At 41.2% G+C, this 16,982-nt stretch overlaps 1 protein-coding gene across 5 annotated transcripts in view; it reads left to right on the forward strand.

Moving 5' to 3' along the window:
• The window catches only part of SLC39A8 (solute carrier family 39 member 8), a 67,964-nt gene that overhangs the window by 11,065 nt on the left and 39,917 nt on the right, over window positions 1-16,982 (forward strand). For all 5 annotated transcript variants that reach the window (XM_046657436.1, XM_046657435.1, XM_046657433.1 and 2 more), the window contains exon 3: window positions 10,570-10,732. In XM_046657436.1, the coding sequence (XP_046513392.1) occupies window positions 10,570-10,732 (163 nt within the window). The remainder of the gene's footprint in view (window positions 1-10,569; window positions 10,733-16,982) is intronic.

A 16,982-nucleotide genomic window follows, 5' to 3' on the forward strand; every position in this document is an offset into this window, starting at 1 on the left:
TGACTGGAAACTGGCTCTTCAGAGGTCCTGTAAATGACGCTCAGGTTAATGATTTGTATTTTTCAGGTTTATACTCAGGCACTATGTACTAGTTTCTGATCTGCTTTCATCCACCCCCCTTTCCTTAATCTGTCCAATTAGTGATTGTTATAAATTGAATGTCCAATATGTCTGAAGCTTTGTTAGGGGTTGAGGAAGATACAGAAAGGAATACATCCATCCTCTCTAGATGTTTGTGATCTGATTAATGAGATATTCATTTTTGTGAACATACGAAAATACAAGGAAGCACACGATAAGTGCCAAATAAGTAAAGCCGATGGGTGTAGGAGTCTGGAGACATGGCAGATTAAGCGGAGGAGGTGGAGCGAAGGTAGGATGACAGGAGGTGGACGCTAGAGGAGGCACATCGGAGTTCGAGGTCGAGGTCCCGGGGCCTGCAGATCACAGTCAAGGTGAGGACGAGACTTATGAGGACCTAGGGGTTGGGATAGAGAGTTCACGCATGCTTCTGGAGGATGGTAAAGGGAGAAAGGAGGAGTGGAGACAGATAATTGGCATTCTTTTGTGTTAGGACTTTAGACTCTCATCAGAAGGAAAGCTTTTTGTTTTTGTGTTGTGAGCCAGTTTGAGTAGAAGAGCGATAATGGTGGTGTTTCAGTGGAAAACCATCTGGTGGGGGTGTCGGATAAACAGGGAGAGAGGCGCATCAGGTAAGATTGATGAGAAGCTCCCAACATGTCCGTCAAGTGATGTATAACAGCCTATACACAGTTCCTATGTGCTGGATCAGACTTCTTGGCCTCAGGACCCCTGTGTACTCTTAGAAATCATTGAAGGCACCAAAGAGTTTTAGTATGTGTGGTTTATAACTATTGATATTTGCTATTATAGAAATTAATGCTGAAAAATTTTTAAATATTTATTTAATATGTTAAAAATAACAGTAATTAGCCCATAGTATGTTAACATTTTAAAAAAATGAAACATAACTGTATTTTCCATGACAAAAAAATTGGCGAGAAGAATGGCATTGTTTTACATTTTTGCAAATCTCTTTAATATCTGGCTTAGTAGGAGACAGCTGAATTCTCATATATGCTTCCGCATTCGTTCTCTTGTGACATATGTCATGAAAGAATGAGAGTGAAAAAGGAAAATGGGGTCTTAGTATTATTATAAAAATAATTTCACCTTGTGCATGCTCTGAAACAGCCTTGGTAACCCCCAGGCGTCCCTGGAACACATTTTGAGAACCACTGTGCCAAAGGATTATCCTAATCGGGCCTGTGATGGACAAGGCCATTCCTTGCATGTGGAGGTGAGATGACTCTGAAGGCTGAGCTCACTCCTTGTGGCGTCTGCCCACGCCGTGGGTTGGAGAAGAGCATGCCTTCCATACCTTGTCCCCACAGGGACTGAGCAGCAGGGACAAAGGCCTTTTGATCTTGGCAGCAAACAGGAGAAGACCCATGGGGCTATCTCGCAGGTGAGGGAAAGGCGGGGCGCCTGCCACCTGGAGGCAGGTCAGGGTTGGGAAGCCAAGAATCCAGACTGAGTGTCTGTGCCCTGACTCCAGGCCAGGCTTTTAGCAGGAGAGGGTCTTGAGAGACTGAGTGTGGAATGGGACAGGCCTGAGAAATTGTAAATTGTTGTGGCAAAGTCAGAAAACTTTGTCAACCTCTTTTTAAAAGTGCATCATAGCTTTTAAAATTTCTTTTTCTTTAGTAAAAATTAAAAAAACTTCCAGCCTGTCTTAATTGTGTTTGGAAGAACCCAGAAAAAGAGATTAATAAAAAATCCCATGTTTTAACTTTATTTTTCTAATCGAAACTGAAATACATGTACATTGTCTAAAATTTTGGCAAATTAAGAGAAGCAGAAAGGAAAAAATAAAAATCACCCATAATTTCACCACCCAGAGATAAATACTGTTAACATTTTGAGCATATATCTCCAGATTTTATTTAAGCTTTTTTTATAGCAGGGGTGTCATTCTATACATATTGTTTCATAATAATCTTTTCCTCCTTAACAATGTATCATAAAGTGAGGGAAAGAGTGTATCTAGGAAAGGTGCTGCCTCCTAAGGAAGAGTTTTTTATTTTTTATTGAGTTAATGATAGGTTACAATCTTGTGAAATTTCAGTTGTACATTATTGTCTGTCAGTCGTGTTGTAGGTGCACCCCTTCACCCTTTGTGCCCACCCCCCACCCCACCTTTCCCCTAGTAGCTGCTAATCTGTTCTCTCTGTCCACATGTTTAAATTCCTCATATGAGTAGAGTCATACTGAGATTGTCCTTCTCTATCTGGCTTATTTCACTGAACATAATTCCCTCAAGGTCCATCCATGTTGTTGCAAATGAGACGATTTTGTTCTTTTTTATGGCTGAATAGTATTCCATTGCATATATATACCACATCTTCTTTATCTAAGGAAGAGTTTTGAGAGTGAATGTGATTGCGTGTGTGTGGGTGTGTACTCTGTGGGTGGGTATGCACTGTCACCATAGTGGCTTCGGTAAGAAGTGCAAGAAAACCTGAGGGAAACATGGAAAAATGAATCTTGGGGAAACAGAGTTGGGATCACTTGATTAGCTACCTCTTAAACTTAGGGATCAACTTTCTAGAATGTTCTTTGCTTAAACCTTAGAAAATTTTCTGTTTCGTCTTGGTAAAATAATAATGAGTAAACTTTGAAGAGGAAATTAAGGGGATTTCAAAAAGTTCAAGGGAAGACTGGTAGGCGGTGATTCAGCACAAACACGTATTGAACAATATCAAGGGAGTTTGGAAGTGGCACTCGAGTTCCTTGTGACTGTGGTTAGGAAGCCCCATTATTGCATCAGTAAGAAACCTGGAAGTGCTGGCCTCAGTCACGCCTGCTGCCAGTGTGCAGCCTTTGCCTCACCAGCTCCATGGCGTCGTGCAGTCACCCCTGGAAAGATAAGCTAACGGGACTGTTCACTTGTCTCATGGTCAGAAATGGCCTCCTAGTTGTTCAGCTGAAACCACCCTTTGTAAATTTAAATATTTAAATTCTTCTCTTGGGATCTTTGGCTGGTTGCCATATTTGAAACACCTATGAGTATACTTCATTTTCTGTACTTAACTTTTTTTTGCTTTTTTGTAATTTTTTTTTAGGTTACTACTATGAACATAAACTATTTTTGCAATCAGTTCTAAAAAATAGTTTGAAGACAAGTGAAGGGTTCATTCATTCATTTACCCATTCACTCATTCGACGAGTATTTACTGAACCCTAGTATGTGCCAGTCCCACAGTATTATATTATTAGTATTAGCATTAGTAAGTACTGAGATAGATATGTGCTCAAGGATTCCAGAGTTTTCTTTCCCATTAAATGATTATTTTGGAACTTCACCTTTTCCACCTCTTATTATATTCTTAACAATCTATGGCTGTTTGTGCTGGTCTCGTAGTTGTGTGGTTACGTGATGGTAGCTCAGGTGGCTGAATCAACAAGCTGGCTTCTCTGCTTGAGATGCAGACATACTGGGTTTAAAATAGTAATAGGGAAGCCAAGTCTTCAAGGTGGTGCACACCCAGATATTCTAGATTCAACAATCCTCTTGTCAGACTACTTCACAGCAGTGCCAGCAGCCGTGGGCACGTGGCAGAGGGTGCTGTGCCAGGTCTGGCTGTCTGCTGCTTGAGTGTGGCTGTTTTCTGCCCAGTGTTCCTGTTTGGGTGATGGCAAGAGGGCTTATTGGGGGGCAGAGAATCATGATCTTGCGTTTCCTTCTTAATTCTCACCACGGTGACAAAACTTGGCTGATGTTTGAATTGTTTGAATTTGGCTGATGTTTGGTTGTTTTTGAGGTCTCTTTTTGGGGAGGATGCTAAATATGGCCTAAGAGTCACTCAACTCTGTGACTTAAGTCACTGTTGGGGCAACAAATACACTCCTTGCTAGGGTCCAAATGGTTCTCTCTTTGATTATTTGTGTTCTTCTCAGTGTTCAACCCACCAAAACATAGGCGTATAGCAGCAAGAGAATTGGCTTAGACGTCAGAAGACACAAGAGACATTGGTTTGAATTCTATCTTTAAATCATATGAGTTGTTTAATCTTGGGCAACTCACCTTTCTAAGACATGATTTCTTCATCCCAAATTTCTCCTAAAATCTACTTCAGTTGTTGGTGAGGGGATTAAAAGAGTTTATATATATTTAACCATATACTTTTTATGTGCTTCTCAGAACTCCTATAGTGACTATTGTTTATAAAATTCATTTGTCAACTAATCACATACTGGTTTCTGCCTTACTTGAGTTTTTGTGATTCCTGTCTTATCTCTCTACCATCAGAAGCACTGAACTAACCTTTCAGACTCAGCACCTGTGTCTCGTCCTCCCGGAAGCCTTCCCTGACCTCTTCCATCTTCCCTCGCTATACCTTGCGCGGATCTTTATTATGCTACCTACCACGTTGTATTATAATTATCTGTTTAGTGTCTATATGTTTTATTTACTGAATGGTGACCTTAATGAAGACGGAACCGTGTCTTATTCTCAGCACCTACCAGAACACCTGGCCCAGAGAAGATGTGATCAACCTGTGTTTGGGGAATGCATAAATGAATGAGAGTGAGAGACAAGTGGAACTGGCTTCTACAAGAGTAAAATAGATGAAGATTTGGGATGGATTCTTATTATCCTCTTATCTGTGACATCTCTTCAAAGAATGGGAGACCCGTCATTCACCTGGGATAAGGGGAAGCATGGGTTACATGGCTTTCATCTCTGCCGGCAAATTCCAGAAGATAGCCACAGTTCTTGCTGAAAAACAACAGCTGTGGCAGAGTCGGGCAGGGCAGGGAAGTCACTAAAAGGAAAGAGATTAGCTGGGGCTCTTTCGGACTTGGGTTCTAACCCCACTTCTCCCTCCGCTCCCTTTGGAACTCTGTAATGAAATTTGACGTTTGTGTGGCTCAGTTACTTGACAGCCTAGAAGACTGACTGGATTTGATGTTCGTTCTGGTTTTGATGAGTCTGAATGTACCACAAGGTGCTCTCTCTCCCTGCCTTTACCTCCACAAGAGAGAATGCAGCTACACCCAGCAGTGTCCTTACTGCGAACGTGAACCGCTCAGCTTCCACAGAAGCACAGTCCATGGCGAAACAGAATCTGAAACCTTCTTCGGGGCGGCTTTTGAAAGAGATGATATTTCATTTCTGGTGTGGTGTGAAGGCCTTGGCGTAATGGATACAGGATCAGATGGTCCTATTGTTTTGTATTATTTAATGGATGCCATTTGACAAGACAGCCAAGTAGAGAAAACAGCCTGTGTTTGAGATAAAAGAACAAGAATGGAGAAGGTTTTAAGAGTGTAAAAGCTTATTTTTTGTTTTTGTTTCCTGTAGGTTCTGGATGTAGCATTCGTTTGCTAGCTTTAAAAATGTCTTTTGAATAATTACTTTATATATCAATCAGGACTCTTTCATTTGTAAGTGCAAGAAACTTATGTTTAATTAGCTTAAGTCAAAAAGGGAATTCATTGGCTCAGGTAGCTGAAGAGTCAAAGGGCATCCCAGCTTTAGGCTCAGCTGTGTCCAGGGGGTTAGGGATGGTAGGGAACCTGTCATTCTCTACTTACAAGTTCACCTTCTTTCACGTGGTGGAAAAGACGGCCTAAGGAGCCCCCAGACTTGTAGCAATCCTAGTGGAAAAAGATTTCTTCAATAGCTCTGCCAGGGAGAAGACATGGCATATGTTCCCTGGTCAGCCCCAACTGAATCACACAGAAGGAGGCTCCCATGGCAGTGAGGTGGCCCGTGACTGATGACGGAGAAGGGATTTCAGGCAGGCCAAAACAATAGGCATTCACTACGTTTTACTGGCCTAGAGTATTTCTTATGTTTTGGGCTTATCCTCTGTCTTATTCTCTGGCTCCCTTTCCTGCTTTTGCATAAATTAAATATGTGTTCCCAAAGCTTTCCTCTTTTTTCGGTACTCTCTCTCCTGATGGTCTCCCCCAGTCCCACTCATCTATAACAGATGAGTCATCTATAACTTCCTTATGGAAGACAGCCACATCCTTATCTCTGGCTCTGCCTTTCTCAGAGAAAGCTCACTCATCATTTCGATCTGATGTCCCACAGGCATTACAGGCTTACAATCTCTAAAACCAAACTTGCCACCTCCTAAGTGTGTTTCTTCTCCTAAGTTCCCTAATCATGCCAGTAGCAACATCCTTTTTGTACTTTCCTGGAGTTCTAACCTCAAACTTGCTTTTGACTATTTCCTCTGCATATCATTTCTCCCTTACATGAACTTTTTATCATTATGTCTCTCATGAATTTGTCACTTTCTCTCTGGTTTTATAGATACTGGTATATCTGACTTATTTCTGTCAAAATTATTTAGGTTTCTGGATGGAAGGTATTATGGCTTATTTATCTTTATCCTCTCTCTTTCTTGGTTGTCATCCTCCAGCTTCCCCCACCTTCCACTTCTCCCATCAATAGTATACCCAGAATTTTATGATCCAGTAAATATTTGTTGAATGAAGGAAAGAATTTATGCACTGTGTAGTGTAATTACCTGCTTATTATACTTGGTATTGTTAAAACCAGAGCCTGACAGTAGTTACAGGAATAAAAACAGGTTTTATGCAAGAACTGTTGCAACGAGGGAAAGGACGTCAGCATGGAGCTGGGCTCAGTTCTGAATACAGCATAGACAAGTGGGGATTTACAGCCAAGGAGTAGCTTGGGGGTCAGTGGATGGATTTACTAAGAGGAAACGTCTGGGGTAGGGTGGGATTTTGGTTAAACAGACCTAACAGGATTCCTGCTGAAGGCAGGTCAGGGTGATCAGATACCGAGGACAGGGGATTCTCTCTGAACGGACTTAGCAGGATTCTTGCTAGAACTGGGCAATGCAGGCCCCACAAGAGTGGACGCAAGGCCAAGTCTTAGAAGCCTTAGTTAAGTAGAGCGTCTGTGTCATTATCTAAGTTGTATAGTTTTAAATCTTGCCTAACTCTTTGGCATTTACTGTAAGAAGATTTCAACTGTATAAAAGGTGGAGGGAGGAACTTACCCTAATCATTCAACGGTCCCCATCCCTTCCCTGTGCCAGCCCCCAGCATTCCCACGAAAACGCGTCTGGGAAAGAAGCACAATGGCTCCTGACCAGTCAGAACTGGTGAGGAAGAAGGGGCAGGGAAGCAGAAGGAGAAGTGTGTGGAGCTATTTGCTACAGTGATTTTGAGTATAGCGTGGGGTCTCCTTTACGCTAGGCATCTAAACCCCCTTACCTCTACTGCTACCTTCCTTCGGTGCTTCATAAGGCCCAGCTGAGAGCACCTTGATGCAGCAAGAGACTAACGAATAGGAATTTAACTCAACACTGAGAAAATGTCTTAGGAAAAAGTCAACTCGCTGGACATTAGGACATCTGCTGGCTGGAGTCTGCTCTGATAGCACAGAGCTCAAAAGGCCGCGGCGAGCATTAGGGTGGCCCTCTTGAGCAAAGCAGTGTTGTCAGAACTGACAGGTGGAAAGAAGAACTGCTCAGTCCGGGCATGTAACGAGAGGGTGGAAGCGCACTAGGCGTTATTAAGCCCACGCTGTTCAGGCGAATCCCCCTGAGTGCTTCCCGAGAAGCCCTGGCGGATCCTCCCAGCCTCAGAGTCTGCTCACTGTTTGCTTGGGAGGAGAAGGGGTGTATTTGAGAGGATGTTTGACCTCAGTGGTTCGGCCAGTTTTGCTGTCACCCTCACTGGTCAGGCGCTGGGCTCTCATCCTGTTTGTCCCTGCTCAGGGCAGCACCGCCCTTTCTCCCACAACTGCTTTCTTTGTTTCAGGTTCAACTTTGTTAAATCAAAGCATAATAAAAATCAAGATTGTTTAAAGCCCAAGTAGGCTGCTGTATAAAACTATTTGTGTTCTGCTTGCTGATTTTTATATAAATCAGGCCTGCCATGAATTCACTTTTGCCACACTTAGTATTCTGTCCTCATTCTCATCTCAGAGGCGAGGCCTAGGGTTCTGTCATCTCCCCAACTCCTTATTCCTTCTGGAGACTGAGCAGTTGCTGCTGACAAGTGTTGTTACCCATGACCACCTGCCCAGCCAAAATTTCTACACAGATGCTGCCCGATCATGGAGACGCTCGGCTGTCTTACAGTACTGATTATATATTCCTTTGACTGCTTGCTTTTCCCCTCACTGTATGTAGAAGAGTGTCTAATGATGTACAATTGGCAATTTGCGTGTCCTTCAGGGTAGTGACTTTCAAACTCTTGACTGCCATTGACAGTGAAAAGTGCATTTTGTGTACATTGTGATCCAGTGAACAAGTGTGTGGTGTGTAGAATGCCTAACTGAGGCAGAAGTTTGACTAAGCGGTACTTACCCTTGTTATGTGTGATAAAAACAGTTATGGTAACTCTCCAGTTTCTGTTGTAGTGTTTTTGCTTCCTTATGGAATGCTGACTATGACACCGTAAGTGGATTCCTAACCCCTGAATGAGTCACAGTTGGAGTCTGAAGAGAGCTGCTCAGTAGTCATCAAGTTTCAGGAAGTCTTAGAATGTTAATTCTGAGAAGACTGCAAATTATTGGCAGCTTCCCTTTTCCTCCTGTTTTGTAGTTGGAGGAACTCAAGCCCAAGTAGGAAGGTTTCCTTGCCGGGAAACCGTGCTGCTTTGTGTTTGCCCTGCTCCACCTGTTTCTTCCTGCAATTGCCCGGCTAGCGGTTGAACCATATGGACTCTGATTTCTGAGCCTGCCAGTTATGCCCAGGCAGCTTCATGGCCGTGAACATGCTACGCCACCTTTCGCTCCACAGTTGGCGCTCGAGCTGTTTCCTCCCTTCTCTGGGTTATTCTCCTCTAGTCTCAGCCGAGGGGAGACTGTGAACAGAGCCCTGAGTATGGAGTCTCCTAGGGGTGGCACACAGCCGTCACTGTCATGACCCTAATGGGGAGTGTGGGTGAAGAAGGAAGAGCGTAGACGTTAAGAAAGAAGGATGTCTAAATGTACATGTTCTCTACGGCAATTGCAGTCTTAGCTGTTGACAACTGCATGCATTTAGGTGTATTTGATGTTTTTTATCTTTCCTTTATAATCATTATAATCATGATCTTATAATCATGATCTCCTTGAACCAAAATCATAACATTTTTTGTTTCATTGTTTCTCTTGTGAAGGAAATTACAGCACCTTATGGTCAAACAGTTAACATCAACTTTTGAGTTCTCGATACCATTCATAGTGTCTTAGTCAGTCTGAGCTGCCATAACAGAATACCATAGACTCAATAGCTTAAATGACAGAAATTTATTTTCTCGTAATTCTAGAGACCAGAAGCCAAGATCAAGGTGGCAGAAGGGTTGGTGTCTGGTGAGGGCTGTCTCCGTGGATTACAGGTGGCTGCCTTCTTGCTATGTTCTCAGATGATGGAGAGAGAGAGAGAGAGAGAGAGAGAGAGAAAGCCCTTTGGTGCTTCTCCTTAAAAGATCACTAATCCAACTGGAGCGGGCCCCACCCTCATACCCTCCTTTAGCCCTAATGACCTCACAGAGCCCCGTCTCCAAGTAACATCATATTGAGTGTTAGGGCCTTAATATATGAATTTTTGGAGGACACAATCCAGTCCATAGCACAAAGCTAAGATCTTAGTGGAGTTTAAATATTGCCTGAAGTATGCAAAGAACTTTTCTCAAGTGCACTTATTAAAGACAGACTCTCTTATTTGAGTGAATGGATACTTTTCACACTGTATAATTCTCATGATGCTTATTAGCAATAAAGACATTTAACTTCTTTTATATTCTTCTTAATAATGCAAGTATGTGGAAGATAGTTTATGGTTAAAATATGCCCGAGTAAAATGATGCTTTTAAAAAGTGATTTTTTTCAGAGAATGTTTTTCTAATACAGATTCTATTCCTCATTAATAACTAATGAATTTCTAAACAGCCCAGCACTGTTTTCAAAACTTTATGCAGTATAGAAAAGCTACCTACCATCATTGAGAATAATACATATTTTAGAAAACAAACATTTATGCCAAAATATTGAAAAACAACTTTTAAATATTGGAATTATTATTGCTATCTAGAAGGATAGATGAATTTCTTAACTATGAAACTGTTAGGGAACCAGATGTTTGTCTAAAAGAAATGTTGGTGACAGCCACTCCAGCAGTCTACACAAAATATCCATTCAAACTAAAGAAAAAGAGAACGAAGATTGAGGATATAGAATTGTCTTCAAACCCTTTGTTTGAATTGCTGTTGGTCCACTTTCAGTATCTTTAAGGTCCTTGGAAACCCCCAAACCAGTTCTTACCTTTTTGGCTGCTAAAGGTAGACTGTTGACCAAGAGGGATTTTTGCTATTGTTCTGGTTTCTAGGTTTAAAGAGTTGTGGGCTGTTTGCCAGTTTTAGGAGTCTGTGCATTTCTGCGGTGGGCTTTTGCATAACGAGAGACTGCTGTGTGCCTAGCAGAAGTATTCTGTCTCTTTGTGGGATCTGTGCTTGTGTGCCTTTGCCACGTGACCACATGTGTTTGCTTTGCTTCTCCTGTTTCAGTGTTTATCAGCTGAAGAGATCTTTTCCCTTCATGGCTTTTCAAATGCTACCCAGATAACCAGCTCAGACTTCTCTGTCATCTGTCCAGCGGTTTTACAACAACTGAACTTTCACCCTTGCGAGGATCGGCCCAAGCACAAAGCAAAACCAAGTCTTTCCGAAGGTAGGTTGGAAGCTTTTTCTCCCATTTGTTTGAAAAGTTTATAGGCTAGTCTGAAATGAAGTTAACATGCTTTCTGCTTATTTCTTTTTCTGATTTATTGGTTTTAATTAACCTACATAGAATCCCTAGGTAAAATACTTATATTCTGGAACTATTTAGAATAAGAATAATTAGAACTCATCTAAGCTTTGTAAGTTATGCTCTTCTATTTGTGGAATCAAAATTTTATTTGGTACCACTTAAAAACTTTCAAACTCAATTCTTGATTTTAAAGAATGTGTTTTATGCTATGTGTATTAGATTGCGTTAACTATTTGGCTCATAATTGATCAGTTAATTTCCATTACCTTGTGCTTATCATATTATTTTAAAATCTGTCAATTTTTCTATAATTGCCAGTAAATGGATAAGGGAACTAGCGTGGTTCTAGATTAAATCTTCAGGTGCTGACTTATTATTGCTTTAATTTTCATAAATGAAAGAAGATGCCAGTGGCTTTTTAAAGTGCTTATAATGAAACTGCCATAGATACTGCATTTAGAAGGAATAATCTACTGCAAAAAAAATTTTAAATATAGGAAAACAAGTGCGTGCTTAGTATATAGTTCACGCACTTAAACATGTAGGAGAGGTATTTTCACAAATGAGATAAACTATTTGCTAGCTATGTGCAATTTCTTGGTATTCTCAAGTTGTAACCCTGTCCCGCATGGGTATTTTAATTCTCATTTTTTTGGTTCACTTTTTATTCAATAAATGTTTGTTGAGCAACATGCCAAGCACTGTTCTGTGTCTTGAGGACTCAGTAGCGAACAAGAAGAAAAACTCCCTGCCTATTTGGGCTTACAACGTAGTAAAGAAAAGAAATAATAAAAATTTATATAATCAAGCAAATAAATAATATAATTTCAGAGTAATAAGGCTATGAAGAAAATAAAGCAAGTGCGGGATAGAAGGAAACGGTGGGTGAGTGTGACCTTAGACAGGTCAAGGGAGGCCTCTCTGATGAGACTCACTTGAACAGAGTCCTGACTGAGGAGAAGGAGAGGGTCGTGACAAGATTTTCTCGTAGGGAAGAGAATTCTTGGTTGAGGGAACAGCCAGCATAAATTTGAGCACCAGCTTGGTATGTGTAAGGAACAGCAAGAAAGTCTGTGTGTCTGCAGCCTAGTGAGCCGGAGGGAGACCAGAAGGGAATGACGTCCCGGAGGTGGCCAGGGGCCTTGCTGGGTGTGGGAAATTGATTGGATTTTATTCTGAATGTGGTATGAAGACACTGTAGGGTTCCAAACAGGGGAGTGGCATGATTTTGTTTGGATTTGTGAAAGCTCGTTCCACCTGCAGTTTGAAGGATAGACTGTAACGGGGTGAGAGGAGGAGCAAGGATGTTGATCAGGAGGCGGTTGCCGGGGGTTGGTGCTCAGGATGGCTGGGACTTGGACTAAGGTGCGAGAAGTAGAAGTGAGGAGGAGTGGGCAGATTCACGATGGATTTTGGAAACTGTGCTAAAATGGTTCGCATCTGGATTGGATGGAGGGCAGAAAAAGAGGAATCAAAGTCTGAGCTGGAAAAACTGGATAGGTGGCTGCACCATTTCCTGGGATGGAGAAGACTGGAGAGGAGCAAGCAGTTTATTGTGCAGGGAGCGAGTGGTGGGGATCAAGAGTATGATTTTCTTTTGTTTTGTGAGGAAGATTGGCCCTGAGCTAGCATCTGTGCCAATCTGCCTCTATTTTGTGTGTGGGACGCCACTACGGCATGGCTTGATGAGTGGTGTGTAGGTCCACACCCGGGATCCAAACCCGTGAACCTGGGTTTGAATTTAACCAGTATGCCGCCAGGCCAGCCTCAGGAATATAATTTTTGACATAATTAGTTTGACATTGACATAGACCCACAAGGTGAGATGTCCAGGAGGGAGTGGCATGCACACATTTGGAGCTCAGAGAATAGGTCGAGGCTGGAGATCTGTTTTCTCAGAGATGGCATTTGAAGCCACTAGTCTGGGTGAGCTCATCTAATGTGAGTGTGGATAGAGCATATAAAGAGAGCAAAAATAGAGAAGAAAAGAAAAGTCTCAACAGAGGAAGTGCTGTTTTACAAACGTTTGGATTCCTTGGTGTATATATGAATACTTTGATCTCTCTCTATATGCATAACAGGAATAGCAACAACGTGACAAAAATAATAATAATTGTCAACTCTTAGGTGGTACTTACTATGTGGCAGGTGCTGTTCCAAGTACTTTACGTATGTTAACGCATTTAATCTTTGTACAACTGTATGATGTAGGAACTACTATTCCCATTTACAGCCAAGGAAACAGAGGGACAGGGAGCAGTCATTTGATCAAGATTTCACAACTTTTATATGGTAGGTCAAATAACCAGGTTCAAAATTAGGCTCTCTCGGCTTCAGAACCCATGTTCTCTTTTACATTCTGTATTCATGTATACAAAGAATAGAAATCACCAACCAGAGCTTATCAATATAATTAGCTATTTTGTGAATAACAATAATTTCAGCAATTATTTTTTCTGGACTGTGTTTATATTTCTGTGAGTCTGTTTAACTTTAATACACTTTGCACTTTACAGTCGAAAGCAAATTCACCAAATGCTCTCTATACTAACATTGACTAATAGTATAGCATAGTAAAAGCACAGATTCTGCAGTCAGCCCACCTGGGCCCAAAGCCCAACTCGGTAATTTTCCAGCTACGTTGGGCAATGACTTTGTGTCTTTCTGTCTCGGTTTTCTCATTTAAAACAGTACCTTTCTCATAGGGTTGCTATAACAATTAAATAACTTTGTATTTGTAAAGCATTACGAATATTACCTGTCATGTAGTTAGTACCATGTGTGCCTGTTAAATAAAACATACTTAACATGTACATAATTCTGGGTACAGGAGGTCAGGCTTCAAGAAAAGCAAATACCCTACTCTGTGCAGGCTAATCACTGATATTCAAAAGTGTTTTTAACCCTAATTCCCAAGTTATTGTATCTCAGGAGTCAGGAGGTGAACAGGGAAGCGGGAAGCAGGAAGTGAGAGAATTCTAAGGTCAATACTGCAAAGTCATAAAATGGAAAAATCAACAGTTACAAGATCAGAAAGGCACTAAATATTTGGACAGAGGCCCCAATAAAAAGAGAAATACCTCTTAGGGTGCACATTGTCCTAGGAATTGAAATGGGCTGGAGTCGGGGGGATGGGGTAGGATAATATCTAGAAGAGTTTCTGGAGAATTAGAGAAATTAGTAGAGTACTTGTTCTTACTATTCTAAGATGTCTAAGTTGTCAGTATATTCCTTCATTTGGTGTAATATCTCAATCGTTTTACTTTGGTGCAGCTGTGTGATCTTGCGAAACTTATTTAATGTCTGTGCCTTAGTTACCTCCTCTGTAAAGTGGAGATGATAATAGTGCCTTCCTTACAGAATTGTTGGGGGTGTCAAATGAGTTAATATATGCGAGTGCCCGGAACAGCGCCAGGCACGGAGTAGAAAGAATGTGACTTTTCTCTTCTCCTGTGTTCATAGGTTCGCTCCATCCCCTGGCCCCTGTGTAAGCCTCTTTTTTTCCTACAAAGAAATGATTTTTTACATAACAAAATGCACTAGATTCTTGATATAACGGTTCACTTAATATGGAGTCAATTCTGAGCTCATTCAAGGGAATCAAAAACTAAAATAAAAGTAATCCGAAGTAGTCATGATGCAAGGATTTTATGAACATGTTTATGCAGATGTTTCAGTGGGCAGAAAAATAGTCTCATTTATGAGAGGCCTCACATTTCGTGATCCTGAAATTGCCTTTCAGGTGCTTTATAAACTCGTATTGATGCGTGCAATAAACTGATGGTAAATGAAATTCTCTGGGAGATTAAGTTTTAGCAATAATTTAACGGTTCAAAATTTTTTTGATGAGGTCACAGAATGCTGTTTAATTCCAATAATAGGTAAGAACAATAGAATTTTACTTGTGGTGTCTCTGGAGATCACATTGTCCAGTCAGTAATGCAGCTGAGGATGTGCATGAAGCTGTAGAGAGGGTCAGTGCCTTCCTCGAGGTGCCATACCTGAGGTGGGAGGAGCGCCCAGGCTCTGACAGCTGGTTTGCCGTCTGTTCACTGTATAACAGTGAGCTAAACGGACCAAAATTTATATGATGCTATACTTACTAATTTGTTTTTTTGAAAATAACATTTATTGAAGACTTACTATATTCCACAAATTCCATTAACTGGTTTTATTTTTTGTAAAAACTATGAAATAGGAGAATTAAATGAGTTAAAATAGGTGAAATTTTTAGAAGAATCTTAATGCATAGTGGGCATTCAATAAATGTTAGTTATTATTAACTAATATTCCTTGGAAATTTATTAAAATCTGTTCAAGTTCAGTAAGAAGCAGAGAGAACGGATGCTTTCTGAAACAGACTGTTAGAGGGACTCCTGTGTGTCCATCGAGAGGTCCAAGGAGTCTCTTTATACTAATTCATTCTTTGTTGCCCCAGTCGAGTGGACACATGGATCTTGTTTTCCTGAATAATGTCCCAACAGCACAAGAAGAGGAAGCAATGCAGTGTGCGTGGGCTGCGATGACTCCTGCTCCCGCAGTCCCCACGTGGTTCTGATAAATGTGCACAGTGGTCAGGAAGCTTAGAAAGATTGAGTAAGGAAATTAACTGGTACTTTTTTGACAAGATTTCTGGGCTGCAACTTGAAATATGCTATTCATTAATTCATTCATCAAGGAGTATGTGCTATTTGCTAGGCAATATTCTAGGTACTGAGGATGAATAAAACATAGCCTTTCTCTTAAAAATCTCATAATTTGTGTGGTATAGACAAATATATATGATAAAATTACCGTAGCACACAAGAAATGGTAAGCGACCCAGTGACCTTCAAACAAGCTATGGGAAACTTGGCAGACAAGGGACCGCTCCTGGAGGAGCAGGGAAAGCCTCACAGAGGAGCTCAGGGAGTGAGCTGGAGAGCCATGAGTGAGTTCCCCTGGCCATGAAGATAGGAAGATATTTCTAGATAAAGAACCACAAGTTCCATGAGCAAAGGTAATTCTGTGTTTGGAAAACATCATGTCTGCATAAAGGCCACGTTGAGAAGAGGGTAAATAACACTGGAGAGCTTGTCCGTTTACGAAGGGCAGTTTTTTATAGGGGCATGAGATGATTAGAATTGTGTTTTAGGATAATAAGTCTGGTGGCCAAGGAAGTGGAGGAACCAGACAGAAAGCTGTCATCATGTATCAGATGAGGAGTCTGAGAGATGATGAGAGCCTGAACTCAAGGCACAGGCTATGAGGTTGGAGAAGCTGGAGTGAGTGATATCTCAAGCAGAATTGGTAGGGTTTGGTCACCAGTTATCTTTGGAAGTGACTGTAAAGTGAGAAATTGAAATTGATCCTGACGTTTCTGCTATTTATGGAGTTACTGAACAAGGGTAGTGAGCAGGATTTCTCAGGAGAAGGTGTTGAGTTTAATATGAATGTATGTGGCTTTGCCTCTATTTGGTACTCAAAAATTTCTCTGCATTTTCGTTTAGTTTCAACATGTGTGTATCCTGTCTACCCAGTGAGATTATAAATATTTGTTGAATGAATGAATGCAGGTAGGCTAGTAATGAGATAGAAGGCTGTTTGTGTTAAGGGAAACTACGCATAGGTATACCATTGGAGGAAGATGTGCGATTGAGAACTTTTCCTTAACTGGAAAGTCTGAGGGGGGTAGGTAGTATTGTTTTAGATGGTAAGGTAATAAATGGGAATGAGGTAGAGCTTTGTAGGTCCAGTGAGATGACTCTGTAGGGTATGGTTAGGAGTCTGGGATTGATAGGAAAGTGTCTAGAAAAGATAAAGTCATCGTCAGTGCTGTGACGATGCTCGTGGTAACATAGTAACATTTATTATCTGTCCTTTTCATTGGATGCTCAGCACAGGCTGCATTCTAGTGCTTTGTGTAGGTGTTGCCTGCACATTTCCTAGCTCCCAAACAAGAGATCCAAGCTCCTTGTTGGCAGGAACCATGGTTTGGTCCGCATACTGGGCTCCATAAACATTTGCTAAGATTGTTTATTTGTAGATGGACTCGCTCGAACTAGAATAATGGTGAGCAATCTTGTATTCATGGAGCACAATATAAGATGTTTACAGTTTTGTTAGGTCCCTTTTTAAAAACTAGATGACCTCGACAGGAGTAATGAAGCATATTGCTAAGAAATATGGG

This window comes from Equus quagga, chromosome 3 (assembly GCF_021613505.1).
Source record: "Equus quagga isolate Etosha38 chromosome 3, UCLA_HA_Equagga_1.0, whole genome shotgun sequence".
NCBI classification, from domain to species: Eukaryota; Metazoa; Chordata; class Mammalia; order Perissodactyla; family Equidae; genus Equus; species Equus quagga.